The sequence below is a fragment of the Anabrus simplex genome, chromosome 11, assembly GCF_040414725.1.
Source record: "Anabrus simplex isolate iqAnaSimp1 chromosome 11, ASM4041472v1, whole genome shotgun sequence".
NCBI classification, from domain to species: Eukaryota; Metazoa; Arthropoda; class Insecta; order Orthoptera; family Tettigoniidae; genus Anabrus; species Anabrus simplex.
Genome location: NC_090275.1, coordinates 25,883,166 through 25,909,503, shown reverse-complemented (window position 1 = coordinate 25,909,503; position 26,338 = coordinate 25,883,166). Strand labels below are relative to the sequence as shown.

At 38.2% G+C, this 26,338-nt stretch overlaps 1 protein-coding gene across 1 annotated transcript in view; it reads right to left on the bottom strand.

Moving 5' to 3' along the window:
* Window positions 1-4,330: 4,330 nt before the first annotated feature.
* The window catches only part of LOC136883101 (uncharacterized), a 67,000-nt gene continuing 44,992 nt past the window's right edge, over window positions 4,331-26,338 (bottom strand). The window contains exon 4 of the mRNA XM_067155287.2: window positions 4,331-19,074. Within this exon, the coding sequence (XP_067011388.2) occupies window positions 14,553-19,074 (4,522 nt within the window). The 3' untranslated portion in view covers window positions 4,331-14,552. The remainder of the gene's footprint in view (window positions 19,075-26,338) is intronic.

Sequence of the window (26,338 nt, the reverse complement as noted above, 5' to 3'; positions counted from 1 at the left end):
TTCATTTAAATAGAAGATACCGGTATTCAAATATTTTGTAAATTCAGCACAGGAGTTATCGTGTTGAAAGGAACGTATGATGACCAACAAATGGATGATAAATCCTGAGAGATTATCTGGCAGTGAATGGAGGGACTCGCCAAAATCATTGCTAACACTGATTTATTTATTTAAATTTCTTTCTGCCACTGCGATTGCCATATGACAAAGAATACCAGCTTGAATTTAAAATAACCTAAGTTAATAATTATTTATATGCTAAACTGCTTCTTAAATCTACATCTACTCCTAGTTGTTAATAATTAACAATACAAATGATTCCACAGAATTTGTACTGAACTTCTCACTGTGAGAACCTTGATTACTGACACCCTGAGGGAACACAGGGGTAGGCTATATGAGGAAGTACACAATTTAGTTCCATTCAATGGATGTCCTAAGTGGATAGATATGACAGCCATTCCAACAGGCTTGACTCACCATTAGAAGTGAGCTACCGAAACTCAGCCAGCGGATGTTTATAAAGAAAAAAGTGCACTAATGAACTAACAATTCCATACTACTACAAAAAAACATGTTAACATCTATACAAGTAGTGGGTCGTATGATTGGAGTTGGAGCCACATTTGCAAAATTCTGTAAGCTGTTTGTCAGGTGCTCTAACATGGTACAAGACATGACAATTTGCCACCAGGTCATCATAAAACACCACATTTTAGCACCAATTTAAAAAATGCAAAATTTTGGCATACAACCTTTTGCACTTTTAGTGTTGATATCATTCTATTCATTATATATGGGTGCGAGTTGTTTTTACTTCTTTTTTATTTTCTTTATGTAGCACCGATACAGATAGTTCTTACGGCGACGATATGAAAGGGCTAGAAGTGGGAAGGAGTCTGTGGCCTTTATGAAGGTACAGCCCCAGCATTTGCCTGATGTAAAAATGGGAAACCATGGAAAACTATCTTCAGGACTTAGGTTTGAACCCACCATCTCCTGAATGCAAGCTCACAGCTGTGCAACCCTATCCGCATGGCTAACTCTCTGAGTGAGGCAGCAAAATTAACCATAAACTGATTAACTGTTAATGTAAAGTCTAGATTCTTACTTTGTATGAGAGCTTTATTGAAACTATTAAGCATTCTCTCAAATGGTGGATTGTGGGAGAAAGCTGATGCCTTTTCAGTTCTGAACACAGTCTATATTCTTGAGTTCAGGTGAGATATGCAGTGGTTTAGTAATGACAAAAATTATTTAGGCTACTCAACGATTTTGTAGATATATTTAGCATCATTATTTTTCTACAACTTTTCAAATTAACTATATTAACATTCTCAAATAATTGTAAGTAGGGGACCAAAAGTGAATATCTAGCAAACCTCCCAGTCTGAAGTTAAGGTCTAGATTTTACTATTTATTCAACATCTACCCTCTGGTATAGTCTCACATCTGCAGCTCGTTATGTATGGCTAACACACACAACCAACCATAAAAATGTTAAAATAGATTTTATCAAGAAATTGAAATTTGCTTGAGCTCTCGTGATTTGTTGACAATTTGCACTTTCATTAGTTTGCCAGAGGGTATAAATGTCAGTTACTTTGGAATAAATACATACACACATACTTTGGAATGTAGAAATGTGACAAAATGTTTCTGAACTTTCCCAGTTAACATGATGTATTTTTTACACTTCAGATTCCATATTCTAATTTTGTATTTATGAGAAGGTATCAAAAAATTTATGTTTGTATGTATAGCCCTTGTCCCTTTTCTGTAAGGTGTCAGGTATGAAGTGAGATGAATCTTTGTAGCAAGCTTCTACAACCAGATGCCCTTCTTGATGTCAACCTCATCAGAGGAATTAATGAGATGAAATGAATTATGTGATATATGATAGTAGGAAGGGAGAGGGTGAAACCCACAGCTGGGACTTACTGTAGCCTACTCCTGTCGAATAGCACTAACTCCGCTCAAGGCTTTATGTTCCCATCCGCCAGGCGAATCAATATCAACAGCATCATATGCCCTCACTCCACATGAGCACTACAGAGAGGCTCTTTGACATGCAGTCTAGTGATTATAAATTGTATACCATCACCTCTATTCTGCTGGCCAACATTCTGATGGTGAAAATATTTTGGTTGTTCTTAAGAATTTTCTTAAAAGTTGTTGAAATCAAATCTGTTTTTCTGTTCACAACAAAGTTTTGAAGAGGAACTGGTTGGTCTAGAGATTATCAAGGATGAACTGGAGAAAATTTTAGACCAAGCAAAATCTAGCAAAGCCACTGGACCAAACCAAATAAATGCAGAACTACTCAAACCGATGGATAATAACAATGACTTCCTTTTGAACCACATCTACAGCACTGGAAACATCCCAGTTTACTGCCTGAAATCCACCTTCACCAGCCAACCAAAGAAACCAAATTCTAACCGATGCAGTGATTGCAGGCTAACAGGTCTACAGAGTCATGCTCTGGAAGTGAATATGGAGAAAAGGAGATGAAAACATTAGTGAAACTCAGTTTGGATTAATAGTTATATTAATTATATAGTTATATTAATAGTTATATATAAAATATACACAGATCCTCGGTGGCTCAGACGGCAGCACACCGGCCGCTCACCGCTGGGTTCCGTGGTTCAAATCCCGGTCACTCCGTGTGAGATTTGTGGTGAACAAAGGAGACAGGACAGGTTTTTCTCCGAGTACTCCGGTTTTCCCTGTCATATTTCATTCTAGCAACACTCTCCAATATCATTTCATTTCATCCGTCATTCAGTAGTCATTGCCCCAGAGGAGTGCGACAGGCTTTGGCAGCCGGCGCAATTCCTATCTTTGCCGCTAGATGGGGATTGCATTCATTCCATTCCTGACCCGGTCGAATGACTGGAAACAGGCTGTGGATTTTCATTTTCATAAAATATACACATTATTTACATAAAATTGTCCATCACTTCTTGCAATTTTTTTTAACATTGAAGGTTTTTTTTTTTTGCAAGTAGTGATGGACAATTTTATGTAAATAATGTGCATATTGGGTGGACCATTAAACCTAACATTAGTTCTTAATTCCAATGGTGATACTTGCCGACAATTTAGAAGACCTATAATTCCTTTTGAACAGCATCAGTAACGAAAGCAAGGAGTTAGGTCTCCAAATAAAATATTCAGAAAACAAAATTAGTGGTAATGAGCAAGCTGAAAATCACCGAAGCTATTGCTGGTAACACCCAGGCCGAAAACATGATTGGAAGGTTCTCACATTTCAAGTACCTAGAATGCTGGCTAACACATGACTGGGATTTGGATGTAGAATTTAAAACCAAAATCAACAATGCAAGAAATGTTTCTGATATGAAAACATCTTGTATACAACCGCGACCTCCGATTCGCAACTCATTCAGTGTTGTGAAGTGCTGTGTGTTACCGGTACTGCTTTACGGTGTCGTAGGTATGACATTAAAAGCTTTACAGAATATTAGAATCATTCCATATTGACAGTTTTCACTTTACAAAGGAATAAATTAAATGTATCCTCCTAATTCAATACAAAACATAATTCCATCATTAGATGGAGCAATAAAATTAAAAAATGTTTCGACTCGTTTGAGCCATCTTCAGTGAAATAAGGGCGGGGGGGGGGGGGTTAAAGTAATCTACATAATACAAGCTAGATGAGTGCTGAAAACAAAATGAAGGAACAAATGAAAAGCAAAGGAGATATGACGGAAATAAAAACAAACGAGTCAAAACGTTTGAATTTTATTGCCCCATCTAATTATGGAATTTTTGTATTGAATTAGGAGGATAAATTAATTTTTTCCTTTGTAAAGCTAAAAGCTTTGTCAATGAAACAACTGCAGACCTCTGAAATGCAGATGTATCACAGATTGTTCAAGATACCATGGGTAGACGATGTCACCACTGAGGAGGTACTCTGTCATACGAGGAAATCATGTCACATCATAATCATCACAAAACACAGAAAAGCAGCCTTTTTCGGGCACATCTGAAATTGTAAATACAGCCTAGTACAAGTGATCATAGAAGACAATACAGAAGGGAAACATGGATGTGTGTGGAAAAGATTATCCTGGATGCAGAAGAACCTCCAACAGAGTTTTGACATCCATGATACAGCACCTCTGATATGGGGAATACAAACAGGAAAAAATATTTCATTACGATCACCAACCTTCTGCGAGGAGACAGAAACAAGAACTTTTTTTTCTTTAATAAAACATTAAATTTTATTATTAATTTCCCTTGCCCTAAAGGATGGGCTGTTACAGTAGTCCATCTTCAGATGTACATGCAGGTTGCCTTGAACTTCCTAATTAACTGTTCAAGAATGTCCTTTGAACCTTTAGGAAGACAAGGTTTTCCCAGCTCAGTGTGACAGTCCAGAGTAGTGGTGCTGCTGCTGCTGGTCCAACGCTAGCTTATGTGACATTCTGATCCTCCTATTCCATGTCAGCTCAGGAAAACGCATTGAGTTGTCTTTCTGGAAATAAATGGATTTCAGAACAACCCACATACTGGGTTGTCTCAAAGCTGATTAAATGCAAATATGGATCTGCATACAACAAAAGTTTGAATATATTGAAACTTTTTTGTTCTTCTATCTTTACTGATTTTCTCGTTTCTCTTAAAGGTTTCTGGTTTAATAGTAATGGGAACAGTGAACCACATTATGTAATTTAACTCTATTATTTGATCAAAATGGTATAGTATTTACATGATTACATAGAATTCCAATTTTAAACAAATTTGCTATAAAATGTTAAATCACAAAAGCTTTAATATTACAAAATACTATCTTTAACATGCTATAAACCACAAACTCTGATTATACTGCAAGATTTTTTTGTTTTACACAGATGTCATATAACAATGTATTAGCATGCAGTGAAAGACACCTCAAATACATTTCTCTTTATTTTGTTGCTGAAATGAATATAATGTAATAAAACATTTTTACGACTGATAGTTTTTAAGATTTTATTGTTAAGAAATAGTGTACAGCATTACAACAGCAATCTATAAATGTTGCCTACTTACAGTATTTCTTTAAGCATGCATTTTTAACTCTAATACAATACAAACTCAGTCTGACATATTCAAATACAAGAACGAACATTCAAAAGAAATTACAAAGAAAATGAAAAATATATGAAATAATCCACATACAAAAATAAAATAGAAAATGCAGACAAGCAATTTGTTTTGCTTAACGTCTTAATTCTGCTTATAATCTCATAACATTGTTAGGAGGGATAAAAAGGAGAAGAAATTAATAGTGTTGACAATATTTGATGTTTTTATTTAAATTATTTTATAAATTAAAAGCTTTCACATTAACCACCAAGAGAATTCTATTGTTACACAGTCACCATATTATAACTGATTATCAAATATTCTCAGAGTTAAGTTAATCCACCTGGCGACTATGCAAATTGCAACACCATGAAGGAGTGGATGTGATGACAGGTTTTGGTTCATCTCTGGTCATGTTGTTGTTGTTAAGTCATCAGTCCATAGACTGGTTTGATGCAGCCTCCATGTCACCATATCCTGCACTAACTTTTGATTTCTACGTAACTATTGCATTCTACATCTGCTCTAATCTTCTTGTCATATTCATACCTTGGTCTACCCCCACCGTTCTTGCTACCTACGCTTCTTTCAAAAACCAAATGAACAAGTCCTGGGTGTCTTAAGATGTGTCCTACCATTCTACAACCTGTGACAATAAAGTTCTGTGAATAGTCCTGTACTATCAACATAGATGAACAATTCACGACAGTGACCTTACTGTCCTTCGAAATAGTCCTCTCCCATAACTATGCACTGCTGAGATCGGCGATACATGTCCTGGAAACTTTGCAAGAAGGCTTCCTTTGGGATGGCGTTCAAAAGCCTCGTCACGTTTCATTGGATGTCAGGAATATCGTCAAATCTCTTTCTTTCAAAGCAAGTTTGAGTCGTGGGAATAGGAGTCTGGAGAATTGAGATCTTGCGAGTGTGGGGATGTTCAAGTTGCAACACCCCCTTTTTTGCCATGAACTGTTTGACGATATTGGCTGTGTGTGGGTGAGCATTGTCAAGGACAAAAAACCATGAACCTTGTTGTGCATACTGAGATCATACCCTGCGTAGACGTTTCATGAAACGTGTCAAAATGTCAATATACAGTGCAACAATCAACGTTGTTTCCTCAGGTAGAAATTCCTTGTGGATAATGTCTTGACTATCAAAAAAAGTGATGAGCATCGTTTTGATGCGTGACTTTTCGGCTCTGACCTTTTTCTGACAAGGAGATCACGGAGAACGCCATTCCATGCTTTGCCATGTCGTTTCAGGGTCGTACCTGAGACACCAGGTTTCATCCTCAGTGACAATACAGTCCAAGAAATTTAGTGTCGCATCCGCCGTTTCAACAAAATCCTGTGAAGACACTAAACGTGCCTGCTTCTGATCGTCAGTCAAGTGATGTGGCACAAGAAGAGAACACGTTTTCCTCTTCCCTAACTTCTGAGTAATGATTTGTCGCATGGATTCATGGTTAATCCGCAGTTCATCCGCTATCATGCGCACAGTTAATCGCCGATCGTTCGTGATTTATGTTCTCACCTTTTCAATGTTTTCATCACTGATGGCGGTTGCCATTCTTCCACTACGGAGGTTGTCAGAAATAATTTCCCAGCCTCCTCGAAAACGGGCGAGCCACTCGTACACACACTTCAAGGACAGTGCTTGATCTTCATAAACACGAACAAGCATCGCATGCGTTTCTTTCGGTGTCTTGCCAAGCTTAAAACAAAACTGTGCATTGATCTTTTGGTCGTTCATGTTCCTGTTTGCAGTTCAGAACCAACGCACTAAACACGCACTGTGTCAAACAGGTCTTACACGGCACACACACGATGCTCAACTGAACAACATTGGGAGCAGGTGGTCAAAACCTGCTGCTACGCAGGTGCAGCATTGTGTGTCACCAGTGTTGCAGGATTGACAGTTCTGACTTCATTCACTAAACTTTATTGTCACAGGTTGTATCTCTTCTTCTCATCAAATTTAGCCAAAAATCGATCTCCTCTCACCAATTTGATTCAGTATCTCTTCATTCATGATTCAATCGATCCATCTCACCTTCAGCATTCTTCTGTAAAACCACATTTCAAAAGCTTCTATTCTCTTTCTTTCTGAGCTAGTTATTGTCCATGTTTCACTTCCATACAATGCCACGCTCCACACAAAAGTCTTCAAAAACATCTTTCTAATTCCTATATCAACGTATGAAGTGAGCAGATTTCTTTTCTTAAGAAAGCTCTTCCTTGCTTGTGCTAGTCTGCATTTTATGTCCTCCTTACTTCTGCCATCATTAGTTATTTTACTACCCAAGTAACAATATTTATCTACTTCCTTTAAGACTTCATTTCCTAATCTAAGATTTCCTGCATCACCTGCCTTTGTTCGACTTCACTCCATTACTTTTGTTTTGGACTTATTTATTTTCATCTTGTACTCCTTACCTAAGACTTCGTCCGTATCATTCAGCAGCTTCTCGAGATCTTCTGCAGACTCAGATAAAATAACAATATCATCGGCAAATCTCAAGGTTTTGATTTCCTCCCTTTAGATTGTGATTCCCTTTCCAAATTCCTCTTTGATTTCCTGTACTGCCTTTTCTATGTGAACACTGAAAAGGAGGGGGGACAGACTGCAGCTTTGCCTCACTCTTTTCTGGATTGCTGCTTCTTTTTCAAAGCCCTCGATTCTTACCACTGCAGACCGATTTTTATACAGATTGTAAATAATTCTTTGTTCTCGGTATCTGATCCTATTCACCTTCAGAATCTTAAATAGCTTGGTCCAATCAACATTATTGAATGCCTTTTCTAGATCTACAAACGCCATGTACGTGGGCTTGTTCATCTTAATTTGATGTGACGTCAGGATTGCTTCAAGTGTTCCTACATTTCTTCTGAAGCCAAACTGATCTTCTCCCAACTCAGCTTCAACTTGTCTTTCCATTCTTCTGTAAATAATACGTGTTCAAATTTTGCAGGCATGAGATACTAAACTAATGGTGCGGTAATTTTCACACCTGTCAGCATCGGCTTTCTTGGGAATAGGTATAACAACATTCTGCCGAAAATCGGATGGAACTTCTCCTGTCTCATACAGTTTACACACAAAATTGAATAATCTTGCCATGCTGGTTTCTCCTTAAGTCAGTCAGTAATTCAGAGGGAATGTCATCAATTCCAGGTGCCTTGTTCCTATTTAGGCCGCTCACAGGTCTGTCAAACTCTGACTTCAAAATTGGTTCTCCCATTTCAACAGCATCAACAGCCTCTTCTTGTTCCAGAACCAAATTATCTACATCTTTACCTTGATACAACTGTTGGATATGTTCCTGCCATCTTTCTGCTTTGTCTTCTTTCCCTAGAAGTGGCTTTCCATCTGAGCTCTTAATATTCATACAACTAGATTTCCTTTGTCCAAAGGCTTCCTTGATTTTCCTGTATGCAACATCTACATTTCCGAGGACCATACAACCTTTGACATCCGTGCACTTCTTCTTCAGCCATTCTTCCTTAGCTACCTTGCACTTTTGATCCACTTCATTCTTTAGTCGCCCGTATTCTTTTCTGTCCTCTTCATTTCTAGCATTCTTGTATTTTTGTCGTTCATCAATCAGGTCTAGTATCTCCTGAGTTATCCACTGATTCTTAGTTGATCTTTTCTTCCTTCCAAACATTTCTTCAGCAGCCTTACTGACTTCATTTTTCATGATTATCCACTCTTTCTCTATTGTGTTTCCTTCAGCCTTTTCATTTAGTCCTTGTGCAACATATTCCTTGAAACAATCCCTCACACTCTTTTCTTTCAACTTGTCTAGATCCCATTTTTTTGCATTCTTTCCTTTCTTCAATTTCTTCAACTTCAGATGGCATTTCATGATCAAAAAGTTGTGGTCAGAATCCACGTCTGCTCCTGGGAAAGTTTTGCAATCCAACACCTGGTTTCTGAATCTCTGCCTAATCATAACAAAGTCTATTTGATACCTCCCAGTGTCTCCAGGTCTCGTCCACGTATACAGCTGTCGTTTTTGATTTTTAAACCAAGTATTGGCAAGGACTAAATTATGATCAGTACAGAATTCAACCAGTCGACTTCCTCTTTCGTTCCTTTGTGCCAATCTGAATTCTCCTATGTATTATCTTCTCTTCCTTGGCCTACCACTGCATTCCAGTCTCCCATCACAATTAGATTCTCGTCACCTTTTACATACTGTATTAAATCTTCTATCTCTTCATATATTCTTCCGATTTCCTCATCATCCGCGGAACCAGTAGGCATATAGACCTGCACTATTGTGGTGGGCATTGGTTTGGTGCCTATCTTGACGACAATAATTCTTTCACTATGCTGGCCATAGTAGCTTACCCGCTGCCCTATTTTCTTATTCATTATTAAACCAACTCCTGCATTTGCCCTGTTTGATTTTGTGCTGATAATTCGGTAGTTACCTGACCAAAAATCCTGTTCTTCCTCCCAACGTACTTCACTTATACCAACTACATCTAACTTTAGTCTATCCATCTCCCTTTTCAGATTCTCTAACCTATCACAACGATTCAAACTTCTAACATTCCACGCTCTGACTCGCAGAATGTCAGTATCCATCTTCCTGATGATGGCCCCCTCTCGTGAAGTCCCCACCCGGAGATCCGAATGGGGGACTAATTTACCTCCGGAATATTTTACCCGGGAGGAAGCCATCATCAGTACATCATTCATACAGAGAGAGCTGCATGTCCTCGGGAGTTAGTTACAGCTGTAGTTTCCCGTTGCTTTCAGCCGTGTAGCAGTATCATTACAGCTAAGCCATGTTGAGTATTATTACAAGGCCATATCAGTCATCTAGACTGCCGCCCTTGCAACCTCCGAAAGGCTGTTAATCCCCTTTCGATGAACCATTCGTTAGTCTGGTCTCTCAACGCATACCCATCCGATATGGTTGTACCTGCTGCTCGGCTATCTGCTTCATTGGGACACGCAAGTCTCCCCACCGCGGCAAGGTCACATGGTTAGCAGGGGAGGCTCTGGTCACATCCAGATGAAATTTGGTACAAGGAGGGAACAACATGAGCGAAGTTTTACAAGGCTCACTGTTCATGGTACAAGTTAAAAGTCTTTCATCATTTTGTGTCCTTTGACTAGAGAAGGCAATGATCTCACTCAAAACTGATGTTACAGATCTTGAGAATCTCGTAATGTAAAAAAGAACACTAGCGGGACAAAATTCCGTCATTATGGCAACACACTGCCTGAGTTCTGAATTGTTGTTCAACAATATATAAGCATAAAATAATTCTTCCTTTAAATGGAATGTTTTATATTTTCCACCACTCAATATTTACTGTAGATATCAGTATATGTTTCAGTCTGTGAGACCTCCTTCAGCTAAATGAATTAATTTGATACTCATCAATTGCAATATTTGGTTTTTTTTGCTAGGGGCTTTACGTCGCACCGACACAGATAGGTCTTATGGCGACGATGGGATGGGAAAGGCCTAGGAGTTGGAAGGAAGCGGCCATGGCCTTAATTAAGGTACAGCCCCAGCATTTGCCTGGTGTGAAAATGGGAAACCACGGATAACCATCTTCAGGGCTGCCGATAGTGAATTGCAATATATAACCATGCACAAAATTTAGAACTGCTGACAAACTATTACAATATGATGGCATGTTACATCAAACAAAGCATCTCAAATAGACAAATTCTATACTTATGAAATAATTAAAACTATTACCAGTTACAATTTTCATCAGGTGGTAATGGAGCAGAGTCTCTGAAAGGCGTTGTAGAGTTAATATTTAATATAAAAAAAGTGACTGATAACAGTTTTAATTATTTCATATGAATTAATTCACAGTCACGGGCAAGGTCACATATAAACATGGTTATGTTTAAAATTCTATACTCTCTGCTCGTGTACATGCTTAAGTAAAAAATAAACCAATGAACATTTGAGATTGGCTTCTTTCATCATTACAATGCTAATAATGTCATGTAGTTTGTAAAATATGTAGTTTATGACTTAGTTTGCTGTGATGATCTCATTTTGTGAGATGAATGAACCCAAAAGTCACATACTGTATATGAAGAACAGAGATCAAACCAAGTACCATGAACGGTTTAAAACACAAACAACCACAGACAATTGCTAAAACCACCAACATGGCCTCTAGTCAGTCAACACAACGTCTTTACCCCAAGAGTTTTAAGACATAAATCACAAGTTTACTGCAGCATACACTGTCACAAAGCATATCCTTTACAGATTATGTAACACCTCATCAATAACAGGTAACATGTGTTTATGGAATGGGGAAGACAAAGCAGGAAGAAAGTTCGAGATCTCTTAATATCTCTCGTGAGCTACAAGTCATTATGCAAATCTTGAGAAACCTCGGGATCCTATCTCAGACTGAACATCACTACCTCTGACAACCACCAATTTGTGAAATGTAACTCATATCTGCTATAAATCACCTTCAAAGATTAGCTTCCCATAATTTTCTGGTGGAGAAAATTGATATTGCATATATGAACTACCGTAGATGTTTTGTGATGCTTTCAATGACCTTGATATGGAAAAAGTTTCTTTAAGTTGTATTGTGCTCCAAATACTGGAAGCAGTTTGTCTGAGACCAATCCAAGTAGCCTGAAACTGGCACAATTTATGTACCTACATGGTACCAACATCAGTACAACTATTCCTTCTTGGTGCTCATATTTCCATTTTGAGTAGTATACAAATTAAACTTTCCAGCCTAATTCATTTCAAAATACACAGCTTACATTCACAGCTGGAAATACAAAGCATATTTTAATTCACTTAGAAACCTTAAACTTATAAAGAAATACAGAGATGACACTTTTTCCCTAAGAATGCACTACAATATTTCAAAATTTATAGCAGTCCTCTCCATTGAATTTTAAACATGCAGTAATGAACGCTTATCAGAATTAACAGAGAACAAATCATTTGATCAAAAATACCCAGATACCCACTCAAAATTGTAATCAGACTGACCCGGAGATACACAACTGGACTAAAAAAGTTCAGAAACAAGATATCCAGAAGATGAGAGAACTAAGAACATAATTAGAAAATGATAACAGGACAAGAAGTAGAGGAGCAGAGAGATGAGGGTAATAAGAATGAGTGAAAAAAGGGGCTAGATGACTATAAACATACCAGAAAAAAAGGAACTAAAGAGAAGAAAAGCAGGAAAGTGAGAAGTTAAATATGGAATACAGGAATAGAAGAAAAAAGGTATTTTTCCACAAAAGTGTGGAAAGAGAATGTTTCCCTCGAGAGAACTGCCACTGAAAATTTGTTCTCCTGTGGAAATTTTTTACCATACTCATTTTTGGCATACTTCCTAACTGAAAAAAGACAACAAACCTGACTCAGAAAAATGTGGAAAGGAAGACTCATTCTCACTTATATAAAAGTTTCTTTGATTTGTTCAATTAGTTCACTTTCACAGAAAATAAGTATGTAAACTTTCATAGAAAATAAAGTACGTAATACATTTACAACTAAATGACAATTGCAAAACTCATAGAACTCATTCTGTTTTTGTATTACAACATAAAGTGCTTTCTAATTAAAACGCTGACAGCCATAGAGACCTCCTGGTGGGTGAGATCCTACCAGTGGTTATAGCAAGTTGTCTCGGTACAGACTGTTTTTGGAAGTGATTGTACTATACAAACTACTGTACTACTACAAATTCAGTACTGTAGATACAGATAAGTGACATGCTTACCTTGCAGAAGGTGACGGAAATGACGCCCTTTTTTCCCCTAATTAAAGATCCCAATGCTTAAACACATTCTGAAAACATTGTTGGAGCTCTGCTAGAGAACTACTTTCAATCTTGCACTGAATGTTAAGTTTTAGTTCTTCTAATGTGTAAGGGTGTACATTTTATTTTATAGATTTCCCCACAAGTAAAAAATCAAACACTGTAAGAACAGGGCTTCGAGTGGGACACAAACCTTCACTCATCAGCCTGTCTTCAAACACTTCACTCATTACAGTAAAAGAATTAGCTGCTGTACGAGGTATTGCTGAATCTTGTTGAAACCAAGCATAATCTCATTCCTCACCAGTTAGCTCAGTACTATTTGAATATGGTTTTAATCAATATTTCTACTACAGTGAAACTCCGTTAGTGCGTTCCTCATTAACACGTTTTCACGCTTAGAACGTCGTAAATACAAAGTCCCGATTCTCATCGTATTAAATCTATATAAAAATACCTCACGAATTTTCGCTATTACCGCTTAGTACGACCACATTTTTCCTAGCCCTGAAAATGTTGTCATCCCTTTTGAAATTTCCAACTCGGGTAAGATCCGTCGCCACAGTTGTATGATAATGGAAAAAGGCCTTAAATTCCTGAACTTCACGGGTAAGTTGCACGTTTTGGGAGCAAGCTGGTAGCCTCAGGAATGTTCAATTTTGCTTGCCGGTTAGCAAGAAGATTGCTGAATAACACAGCGAGTCTATTTGTGCTTGTATTTCACATTCCATTCAGAAGTTAGAAATTTATTTTGTGTTGAGTAGTACAGTGAAGTTTTTTCGCGTGATATGGTACCGGTAGCCTATATTTGGATCAGGAACATACGTGTGAAATTGACTAGTGTGATAGCCTAGGTATGGATACGGAAAAACGTGAAATTCTTTTCTAAGGAAGACAACATTAAAATCTTTCAGACTGGCATCCGCATCTTTAAGTGTGCAGAGGTCGCGAATGTTGAACTCGCACCTTCGCATTTCGACTCGATCAATTCGACCTGGTCGAATGGCAGCCAAAATCATTCTGTCGCATTGAACTATACGTATTACCTTACAGTTCAATGTTTTGTCCAAGTCGCACATGGCTGAATATAACCTCCAATTCACTGTCTAAGACTGCAACGAGAAAATAATGTTTTATAACCCACTGCTCTGAAATAAAAGACTTCTGCTAACATTTGTTTTAGAAAAGTGGGATCTGCAATAATACTTGGATATTTTTAATGGCCCCCGTGCATATGTTTTCAGATTTGTTGTTTGGTGTTTTTTACACCATTCAGTGCACTATTATTTTATAATCCCCAGCAGAAAAGGTTTTTCATATTTGTTCACTCGTGTTCTTCACACCTTTTAATACTTTCCTCCCATCTTGAGAAATGGTAGATATAGTTTTTACTGTACTCTCGGATACACGACTTAAAATGCCTTCTTGTCGGAAAAAATCATATCTAGTGTTTCCATATCCCTGCTGGATAGTTTTTATTCGTACATTCAGTAGTACGTTTTCTCGCTTAACACGTTCATTTTTGTTGTCCTCTGTTTACTGTATTTGTCTATGAAGGTCTGTTTTATGAACCAATCTTTCACATTTGGTAAACAGATTAAGCTCTTAATTTGAACACAACTCTAGTCCTACACTTCACAAAAATTAACATTTACTGGCATAATCCTGCAACAATTTTACAATTTCTTTGTATCCATACTTCTCTGCAATAGACAATGGAGTGTCACCATTTCTATTTTTTACATTCATGTTTACTCCTTTCTCTAACAGGAGTTCTACTATTCTGTAATTTTTCTTCTCAACAGCAATATGTAAAGGTGTGTCACCGACATTATTAGCAATCAAAACACAACTTTTGTCCCTCCCAAGTAACTGTGCTATAACAGCAGCAGCATGTTCGTTGGACCTATTTCTGAAACCAATAGCAACATGCAATGGAGTATCTCCATCTTTATTTACAGCACCTGTTTTTGCTCCACACTTCAGCAACAATTCCACTGTCCTTGGATTGCTGTATTTGGCAGCTATGTGTAAGGGAGTATCTTGCTCCTTATTGACATCAGTAGCAGAAGCCTTATTTTTCAGTAACAGTTCCACAATATCTGAATCAAGTTCCTTGACAGCTTCATGCAATGGGGTCTCCCCATTATTGTTCCGGACTGTAGTTGATGCACGTCTGTCAAGCAGGAGTTGAACCACATCTAACTTACTGTATCTGACAGCTACATGTAAAGGTGTGTTTCCATACTTATTCTTCACATTAGCCCGTGCTCTATTTTGGAATAATAGTTTTATTACACTTACAGTTTCCTTTTTTTGTTCCCTGGCCGCTACATGCAATGGAGTGTCTCCATGTTTGTTCGTCGCGCTTATGGATGCTTTATACTGCAATAATGTCCACACCATTCTTAAATTGTGCTTCTTTATGGCAATATGTAGAGGAGTATCTCCATTTTTGTTTACCGCCGCAGTGACTGCACCACTGTTTAACAGTAATTTAACGATGAGTTCATTTTCGGAACCGTTCCGACTGACTGCTAAATGTAAAGGAGTGTTACCATCCTTATTTTGAACCCTTACATCTGCTTCATGTGTCAACAGCAGCATTACAAGGTTTTCATTTCCATACCTCACTCCATCATGAAGTGGTGTATCCCCATCCTGGTTTTTTACATTGGTCTCTGCACCACGATTCAAAAGCAATTCTACTATACTGGTATTGCTTTTGTGTCCTAATCTCACTGTCATATGCAAGGGAGTATCACCGAACTTATTTGCTGCGGTGAAACAAGCTCCTTTGTCCAATAGCAGTTTTACTGCTGTTGTCCTTCCCTTGCTAGCAGCATCATGCAAAGGAGTGTTCCCATTAACATCTCTCATTTCAACTTTTGCTCTACTTTCTAACAGCATTTTGATGCAATCTTCAGATCCAGAGACTGCTGCTAAATGGAGAATTGTTTTATATTCAACAAAAATGGGCCAGTTTATTTCAAACTCTAAATCTAAATAAGTGGTGAATCTAGAGTTCTTAAACCTCACTCTCTCTTTGAGATCTGCCACATATGAATATTCTGAAATACTGTTCTCCACATGGGCTCCGTGCTGCAGTAATAACCTCACTCCATCCCACATTTCAGCTTTAACTGCATAATAAAGAGGAGTAGAGTTCAGAAGTTTGTCTCTGATTTCTAGCTTTGGTTGGTAGTGCAAAATTTCCTCCATCATTTTAACTGATACTTTGTCATCGCTCAAACTAGCCAGATGAAGAGGCGTGCGTCCACCACCATCCTTGCTGTCCAAATCAGGGTTTTTTAATCTCTCACATAAATCCGAAATATCATTGTCTAAAACAGCAAGATGAATTGGACAATTTTCTGCCAGCAATCGATTGAATACGGCACGTAGCACATTCTGATGAGTGTCAAAAATAATTTTACCAATATACTTCAAATTACTATCTTTGTTTTTTACCAGCCACAATGCCGCAAAATATTCTGCAAAAGTTCGATGAACAAACCGTGGCCGATCATCCTCAGAAAGCCCATCAATAATACCAGTTTTCTCATGGCCTCCTCGAACAATCTCCCTGTAATTGTTAAAAAAATCCTTGAGGATGTTGTTTCTCTGCTCCTCTTGCAATTCATTTAAAATATCCAATGCAATTATTGAACAAATCATGTGCGATTCTATGAATACCTTAGCATAGATGTGTCTCATGTGCACATGTGTGTCCTTCACTGTATTATCCAGGTATTTCTCTAACTTGATGTTTATAAAACTTCTGTACATTTCATAGAGATTCAACAGCTTGCCATTAGTTGGAAATCCACCCGAGTCAATCAAATCACAGATCATCATCAAATGCAGAGGGTAACTACTCACAGGATTTGTTCCATCACAAGTACTTTTCTGAATAAATTCAATTATCTTATTAGCATCATCCCATCCCAAAATATCACGAAGGTATCTCAATGATTCATCTTTGGTGAAGGGCTCAAGGGAAAATGCCTTTGCTTGAAGACAATTTTCTAGCTTATCAACTGCAGCCTGTCTGGATGATACCCATAATCCACTTAATTTGGTTTCCAAGATGGTATTAAAAACTTCAAGCACTAATTCAGAATATTTTGGGTATATTTCATCAAATCCATCACATAGAATGAATATTTTACCACTGTTCTCAATAGCTTCTTCAAGAAATGTCTTTTCAACAGGAGATTCCTGAACATCTGTAGCAGATGTCAGCATTCTGAATACACTCTCCTTGTTAACAATGCAATTTTCTTTCTCATTCATGTACTTAGCTACATCTTCCAAATTTAAAGGTATAACCCAAAAAGCTGGATATAAGTCTTTCAATTTATGAGCAATATGCAGAAAGAGGTCAGATTTCCCTATGCCAGGTTCACCTGCAACTATTACTTTTCTCATTCCAGCTGTCACTAGAACATCTTCTTTAGGATTTGAAGTCTTACAGTTTTCTATGAAACGTTTAACATCTTCTATCTCCCCTTGAGTAACATTCAAGAACTCGTACAGATAGCCTGGATCTCCAGATGAACATCTCCAATAAAGCATGTCATCTTTCATTTCTAATGTATGAATGGGATCCACTGAATGTTGGCTACGAATACCAGCATTAGCAACAGACTTAACCTTAGTAGGTTCCTGGAAGTTACCTAAATCTTTTGACATTCTAACTTTGTTAATCTCACTTCTCAATTTTTCATCTGTTACACCCTCAACACATACCTCATTAGGAATTTCTGCCACTCCTAGAATATCTTTTTTGATAGCAACTTGTTTACACAGAGTTCTAGGAATGTAACGTTTACAAGGAAATTCAAGTTTGCGACCCAACTGAATGTTTCCACAGTTCAAAAATGACATCAAACTTTCACTAAGAAGCTCCTTCCTAACTCCTAAATCAGACAATTTTACTTCTATTCCTTGTAAATTTATTGGCTGATTAAGCACAGTTTCCTGAAATGAATTATCTAGTTGTGAAAATGAGAAAGCCTCATCCAGATCATACCAACGGTCAACTAGCCTGTCAGTAAAAATATCAGAGATACTCCTTCTGCCATCAGAAATAAGAATCAGTTTTTTCTGCTTCTTTAGAAATATGTTCTCATCAATTTCTAGCTTATATGTACAGTTGCTACTATTCCAACCTATTGTGAGAATATCATATGAATTACTTTCCCACAACTTTAACACAATGTTCAGATTTTCCTTCTGTTCATCAGTGCTGGTGAAGAGATGTCTTTGGTTCCTAAGTTTGACAAGGGCTTGATTCACTTTCATACTTGTCAGCAAGACACTAGAATCACGACACACAACATGAATTTTCTGATGGTTTGAATCAAGCAATTTCTGAGCCAGAGTGTTCAATATTTGTTCATCAAATCTAATATGTGGTAACAAGATATTGTTTCCAGTAAGCAGATGTTGAATTGAACTCCATTTCCCCCAATCTTCTGTCAAATAAGGTACCTTTCCTGTCATATCCCAATATGTCTCTATGTTATCAAGATAAACTATCTCTAAATTTCTGTAATTTGGAATTATTCTGAAGGTGAATTTAATAAACTCTTGTTTAATGATTTCATCTAGATGATCAACATCAACTTGTGAACTAAAAATAAAGAAATTCCTCACAAATTCTGTTGCTCCAGGTTGTTCTTTAAAAGTGGTGCAAACTTCATCATTTATGTTCACTTCCAGGACAGAATCAGTGTCTGATGTGCACAGTAAGTCAGTCACAAGGGGGTCTATGTTACTGGCACGTTGGGAGGTTCCCAGATTAACAGCTGTGTTTGTAAACAATATGCAGACTGTGTCTTTGGGGGCAGGAGTAGGAGGAATAAATCTGCTCTTGACAGAGGAGAACATTTCATTTAAGCTTAATTTTCCACTTTTAGAAGCTAGTGCAGCTTTGGCAACATTTCTATCAAGATGTTTCAATTGCATTAGCAGTTCATATTTCTTGGAACCACTGTTAAAAGTAAGAACTATATCGTCAAAATCACCAGCCAGAGCATCGTTAATGCTGATTGCAAAAGATTTCAAGAGTCTTTTAGCCCGCAAGTACACAAGTGCTGCCATCTTGATTTCAAACTTTGTACCCTTCTGGGTACACGCTCCAGATCTCCGCTTGTATTTCCTGAAACCAAGAAACATCTCTCGTGAATATACAACAATTACATGGGGCAGCAATTTAACCCAAGAACCAGTAATGTTAACTACTTTTGCAACAATATTGTTAGGAAATTTACTTCATTTTAAGCTATAACATACATTATTGCATGGCATTATATATCACTGCCAAGCTAGAGACTTTCTGATTACTAACCTAGTGGAACGTTTTAACTCCAAAATAGTATAAATCAAATGTGAAAAACAGAAGAATTAATATTTTGGAATGAAAATTTTAATTCATGTTCCTTATTATACAAATTGAAACAAGGAAAGACAAACTCCAATATACATTTTAAAAAAAAAGGGAATATTATACTAAATAATAATTGCATGGCCTCAGCTACCATGTGCAGACAGTTCAATTTGATGCCATCTGGCTTAGTTTTTAATGAACTTTGACGCATAAACACCAAATGTGTTATCAGAGATCCTTGAAATGCCAACACTGTACAACATAGAGTGTCGCATGGACTTCAAAAATCCAACTACCTCTGCCAGGTTTGAACCTGCTATGTTCGGATCTGGAGGCTGACACTCTACCACCGATCAACAGAAGCAGCTAAAGGGAATATATCTCCATATTATACAGCAAAAATTGAACATGGTACATTATGTTCCTTACAGAACTGTTGAAGATTGTCTACTTGCATCTACACAGCATACTGTGCACCAGCAGTAGCCAAGACTTGCGCTCCTCACATGCTGGCACAGCCCAGGAGCACAGTCACGTCTGGCCAGCGCTACTTCTATCTCACACCTCTCTGATATTCAGTGAAAATGTGCAAGAGAGACAGATATAAATGCTGTCAGCCATGGCAGGCAGGGGTATGCGGAAGGTGTTCCTGTGTTGAAATCAGACAAGTAAAGCAAAAGACATAATCACAGCCTTCACAATCAAACATAATACATTGGCAGAAAAAGATCCCAACACCAAGAAGGAGTTGTGTTAGATAATCAAAATTCAGGAGTTGTGTTTGCATATCTGAAAGATAATACCTATTGCTATTCAACGAGAGTGTTGCTAGCAGCAAACTATGACCTTGCAAAGCAAGTTTGCTTCATGAGCATTAGTCATTGTCTGGTGTTGACATTGTGGATAAGTGTGGGTCAAACCTGCCTTTAAGGAGACAAAGAAGATAGTATCAAAGATAGTATCAGCAGCTTACTGGGTTTGAACGAGGCCGTGTAATAGGGGTACGAGACGATGGATGGCAGGGATGTATCCACAGTGCATCAGTGTTGGCAACAATTGTCACGAGAAGGCACTGTCTCAAGAAGACCGGGTTCCAACAGCACACCGGTTACTACGGAGAGGGAAGACCGCCATTTTTGCTGCATGGCTGTAGTGAATTGTACTACATCTGCAGCAGCCATTAGAGTTTCAGCTGGCACCAGAGTGACAGAGCTAACTGTAACAAATGAATTACTTAAGGAAAATCTCCGAGACAAAACGTCCAGTAGCATTCATGCCACTAATTAAGAATCACTGCCATCTGCAACTTCAGTTATGTCAAGCTAGAGCTCATTGAAGGGCTGAGTGGAAATCTGTTGTGTTCTCTGATGAGAGCCATTTCTGTCTTGGAGCCAGTGATGGCCATAGGTTGGGAAGGAGGAGGCCAGGTAAGCACTTGGAACCAAGCTGTCTGCAGCATGAACACACTGGACCTACACCAGGAGTTACGGTCTGAGGAGCAACTTCTTTTGACAACAAGAGCACTTGCATCATTATCCCAAGAACCTTGACAACAGATGTACATCAGACTGGTGATTGAACCGGTTGTGCTGCCATTCATTTGGAGTATTCAAGGGGGTGTTTTTCAACAGGATAACGCTTGTCCTCATACCGCTGCCGTCACCCAACGTGCTCTACAGAGTATCGACCAGTTGCATTGGCCTGCAAGATCACCAGATCTTTCACCCATTGAGCACGTTGGGACATTACTGGACGACAAATCCAATACAATATTAACCGTTGTTGATTTAGCTGATAAGTGCAACAGGCGTGGAACTCCATCCCACAAAATGATATACAGCACCTGTACAACACAATGCATGCATGTTTGCATGCTTGCATTCAAACTCGTGGCGACTGTAGTGGTTATCACTGTAACACCATGTTGCATGTCTTCTCGTGCAAACTGGAATCTTAAATCAAATAAATGTTACTTAGAAAACTGCTTAGCCTAAACTGCGTTCATCTAAACTAAATGTTGTCTTGGTGTTGGGATTTCATTTCTGCCAGTGTATGATGGCAAATAAATACTATGTAATTTACGAAAACAAAACTTTGCATACACGCAATGTAATCACTCTTTTAAACAAAAAGAACACTGTGACCTGAGATGGGATGTGTATTAGTTTATTTACATTTTAACTGTATAATTTGTACTATGTTTGGAACAAGGGTTTGGAATGCAGTCAACTGAACGGATGCGCAGGTTTAAGTCTGTTAAACTCGGATGTTGCCACGACTTGGTCAGTTTCATAACAGAAAGGATAAACACACTCATACATAGATGGAACTAAACAATGAAACAACATTAGGAGCTTGCCTGTTCAGTTGAGATGTTGTTTACATTAGTTAAAGGAAGAGGAGTCCACTTATTCAATACAATTGATATTCAAAAAGAAAATATTATAAAATCTTTTAACATTTAAGTACATGTTTCATCCCCTAGTTAGGGACATCCTCAGCTGATGAAGACAAAATACAAGACATCCAATATTCACAGACATGCATTAAAACTGGCCATAAGAAATACAAAAGTAATTTCAAAAATAAGGTCTTCTATTTTTTTATAAATACATAGACCTGTTTATTTCTACAATGGTTTACATCGTTTTACAGCTTGAACATTTAGCTATTTTTCTACACAACCACCATTTCGGTCGATGCATTTTTGTAGACGCTGTGACAGTTTTTGTATGCCCATTTCATACCAGCTCGCCACCATAAAGTTGAATAAAATTTACCGTGTCCACCTATTCAATACAATTATATTTTGTAGTGATTAAAATCTACATGTATTATAAACACTAGTTAGGGAAATGTTTTGCCCTAGTTTTGGGCATCTTCAGCCTAATACTAATTTTAAGGTCAAGTATAAAAACATTGGAACTTAAGTTTGGAAATAGAGCTGAATTACATAAGGCAGTTAGCTCAGTTCAACGGCTTTAAATGTAATCAATCGGTTAATTAACAAGATCAAAACTAGGCTATCCTCCAACCTAATCCCAGAGAAATCAAAGAAAAACAGCTACGCCACAATTACGTATAACAACCCGGCTATCCATCAGATCACTAATGTTTTAAAAAAACACAAGGTCAACATAGCCTTCAGGACAGTTAATAATAACCAGAACATATTCCTCACCCACAATAGAGTCAATAATAATAACAACGTTTACTCAGGGTCTGGTGTTTATAGGTTAAAATGTGCACAATGTGAGTCACAAATTTTGGTCGCACAGGGAGGAGCTTTTACACAAAGTATCTGGAACATTACAATGCTTCCAAACATAACAAGTATTCGGCCATGAGCCAGCATATGAGTGAAACAGGCCATAAATTCACCTCAAATGAGAAAGATTTGACGATTGTTAGAAAGCCTAGGTAAGGGGAAGTTACTGAACGAGACGGAAAACTTGTACATTTATTTAGAGCAAACTTATAATAAAAATAATAATCTTAACGACGTCATTGACAACAAAAATCCGTTATACGAGGCAACTCCGAGGTTAATCCAGGCCGTAAATCAGAATAAAATCCCTAGTTTGTTTAAATCACAGCACGCATGCGCTCCAATAGCCACGAACTAAAGCTGGGCCCGCCCAATCCAATTCGAGTAACGCCTCTCAAGCAACAACACAGACGCACAAATTAAAACTCACTCCCCCTTCCCCTCTACGCTCCACCCCTCCGTTACCGCATCAATACTTCACTAGGAATAGTAAAGTTAGTCTTCAGACGCAACCGGAACAAGTAGTTCCAGCTAACATCAACAAGACAAGTAAGTTTGTCCACTTTTATGCGGTAAACACTTTCATTTTACAATTATTATATTGGGCTCTACATTCATCATTCTAAATTCCTTTTTTCTCTTACTCAGTTACAGACAATTCATAATTCCTCCCAAGGTTGAACAATGCACCAATGGGAACGTTAATCGACAAGAATGACACAAAACTTTTATCAGATGAGCACCAATGAACAATACCAACAATATTTTTCCAACATACATGCTTTAACCTATTAAACATTACCGTCCAACCATGCTTCTTTCTAAAGGAATATTCAAAACCAACTTGATTGACTTCAACCACGGTTCCGGTTTTGTAACAATATACTTACGATAGTGACCATAACCACCTTTGAATGAACCAGCTGTAAAACCTTCAACCTAAGGTTCATCCATAAGGTTGATAAGCCCCAATTCACGCTGTGATCTATCTCTATCCAATATGTACACTTTTACATATACCTTCATCCATAAAATAGGATAAATCTGATCTACACTTAGGACGTTTTCTAGTCATTGTAAAATAAAATATTTTATTTGATTCCTTGTTCACAAATTATGGCTTTTAGTTAATGTACATATTGTAAACTATGTAAATATCACAACTTTGTAATAAGCTTAAGACCATTGCATTTAGTATTTGGTATTAATTTAAGTTTAGTATTAAGTTCCAATGTTAATAGTTTTTATACTTGACCTTAAGATTAGTATTAGGCTGAATATGCCCAAAACTAGGGCAAAACATGTCCCTAACTAGTGTTTATAATACATGTAGATTTTAATCACTACAAAATATAATTGTATTGAATAGGTGGACACAGTAATTTTATTCAAGAAAGAATTTTACTTATTGTATCTTCAATGAGATTAGTTACTTGTAACCATAAAGTTGACCAACAATACCCCTTCCCTTTTCAATCCCAAAACACAGTTGTCATGACTTTACCGGCAGACTGTGTTTGCTTGAATTCCCGCGGCTTTGGCGAAGAGGGATGTCGCCACTGGTGTGATTGTTGCTTGGTCTCAGGTGTAAAGTGGAACGCCCAGGTTTCGTCACCCGTGACAACTGAGTCCAAAAAGTTGTCCTGTTCGACTGCAAAGCATGACTCACCATACACTACCATCATTTGGCAAGGGATTTCAATCAGTTAAGTACCTTTTGTGTCCAAAAACCGAATAACTGCGCGCACTTCTCACTTGGTGGTACCATCCAAAGGTAGCTCCATTCTCAACAGCTGCCAAGCCAAGACTGAGTGCCTCAGTGCGGCATGCACGTTTATATGCGAGCATAGGGAACACTCTTCACAATATTATGACTAACAGCCACACGAACAGTTCTGAATTTATAAACAAAATAGGAGACCTTATTTTTGGGATTACCCTCGTATAAAATGAGGCATGCACAATAATAGGAACACTGTAGGGCTTTTTGAGGCCTTTTTGTCTAATCCAACTCTATATGGAGCAACCAGTATTGTAAATAATTGACAATATACATTAAAATAGGCTAAAATAACAAGTCCACAAACCTACTATGCTGGCATAGCAGGGCAAGAAGTGATACTCCCACGTAGCACGTCTCAGGTGGCGGATAGTGGGTTCCTAACCGGCTTGCCGGCGGCCTTGAGCGAAATAAAATACCTCTCGCGGCCAAACACACAACCCCGTGGGTGGGGGATGCAGACAAAGAATGCACCCACAGTATCCGCTGCATGTCGTAAGGGACGACCAACGGATGATCGAATTAGAACCACGAGACTACTTGTAATCAGTACTATCATGCAGGAAACACCATGGGTCGCTTTTACTTGCGTGTAGTACCACTACGTTAGGTACACAATAGGTTTGTGATTAGTAGCGACAGTGTGTGCTTCCGGCTGAGTTTTTACAGTATCTGTGACTAGTACCATTATATGAGCGACACCATGGTTCTGCCTTGCCTATGATTAGTACCCACTATGTGAGGAACACCACGGGATAGTACGAGTCACTGAGGTTAGTACACTTATGTGAGGAACACCACACGTTTGCGTCGCCTGTAAATGGCGTCGCAATGTGAGAAACACCATAGGTCTGCGTTACATGTGCGCATTACATTACCTGTGAGTAGCACCATAGTACTTTTGAACTGTCGTTACATTTCGTCTCATTTTGTACTATAGGGGCCAATGACCTAGGTGTTAGGCCCCTTTAAACAACAAGCATCATCATCGTCATCTAGCAGCAAAATAATAAGTCTGAAGAAAACACATTAAAAGTAATCTTGACGTCTTCAGTATGAGGTGTTGTATGTATGTTGGGTATTCAGCCCGAAGGCTGGTTTGATCCTCTGCAGCTCCGCCAACAGCTGTCATAAATAGCCTAGGCGTCACTGAAGAGGCGTACTAGGGAAATGAGGAGTGAGGTAGTTTCCCGTTGCTTTCCTCACCGAGCCAGCCGCCGCTGCTGCTGCTGCTGATGCTGCTGCTACTACATATCAGTCTGCCAAGCCCACTGAAATGCATGCACCAACCGACCCTATGAGCGATATCTTTACACCATTCATAACAGGGACTGGCTGTATAAGCAATGGTATTATTAGCATCACTCATACCTCAGTCACTTTCATATTGTCAAAGCCAAGGGTGAGACTGAGACAGATCAATGAAAGTAACAAATTTGATATAGCCCATACCAGAAGACACAGTGCACTGTAAACACTACATCTCGCCAGCAAAGGCATATGAGGTGTTATATAACTGTAATAATTTCTTTGGCAGTCTGAAAATTACATTATATTGAATGTTAGTAAAGATATGGGAATTCCTTTTCCTAAAAACGAGGACACAAGTTTGTCTCAAAAGCACTGCATTGGTAATGAGCAGGAATAACATAAAAACATAAAGCAAGTCCAATGGATGTTTATACAAGTTCTCCTGTGTGAGCTGAGGGAGTTACCCACCTGGCTGAATATTGGCGGGAAGTAGCTGGGGAGTTATATAACTTTCTTTTTAACACTTTGACTACCAGGAAATTGCCAGGGCAGTTAAACCTCCAGCCCAGCCATTTTTAAAAGGTCCCTGCCTGCCATTCCTACCTTCTGCACTGTGGAACAAAAATATTTACTACTTCTACATTACGCTTTAAAATAAGGTGAAAATTAGAACATACCTGAGGAAGGAATTCTAGTATAATTTTAAGGTGTGATGTCTAGTGTCACATGCTCCAGGG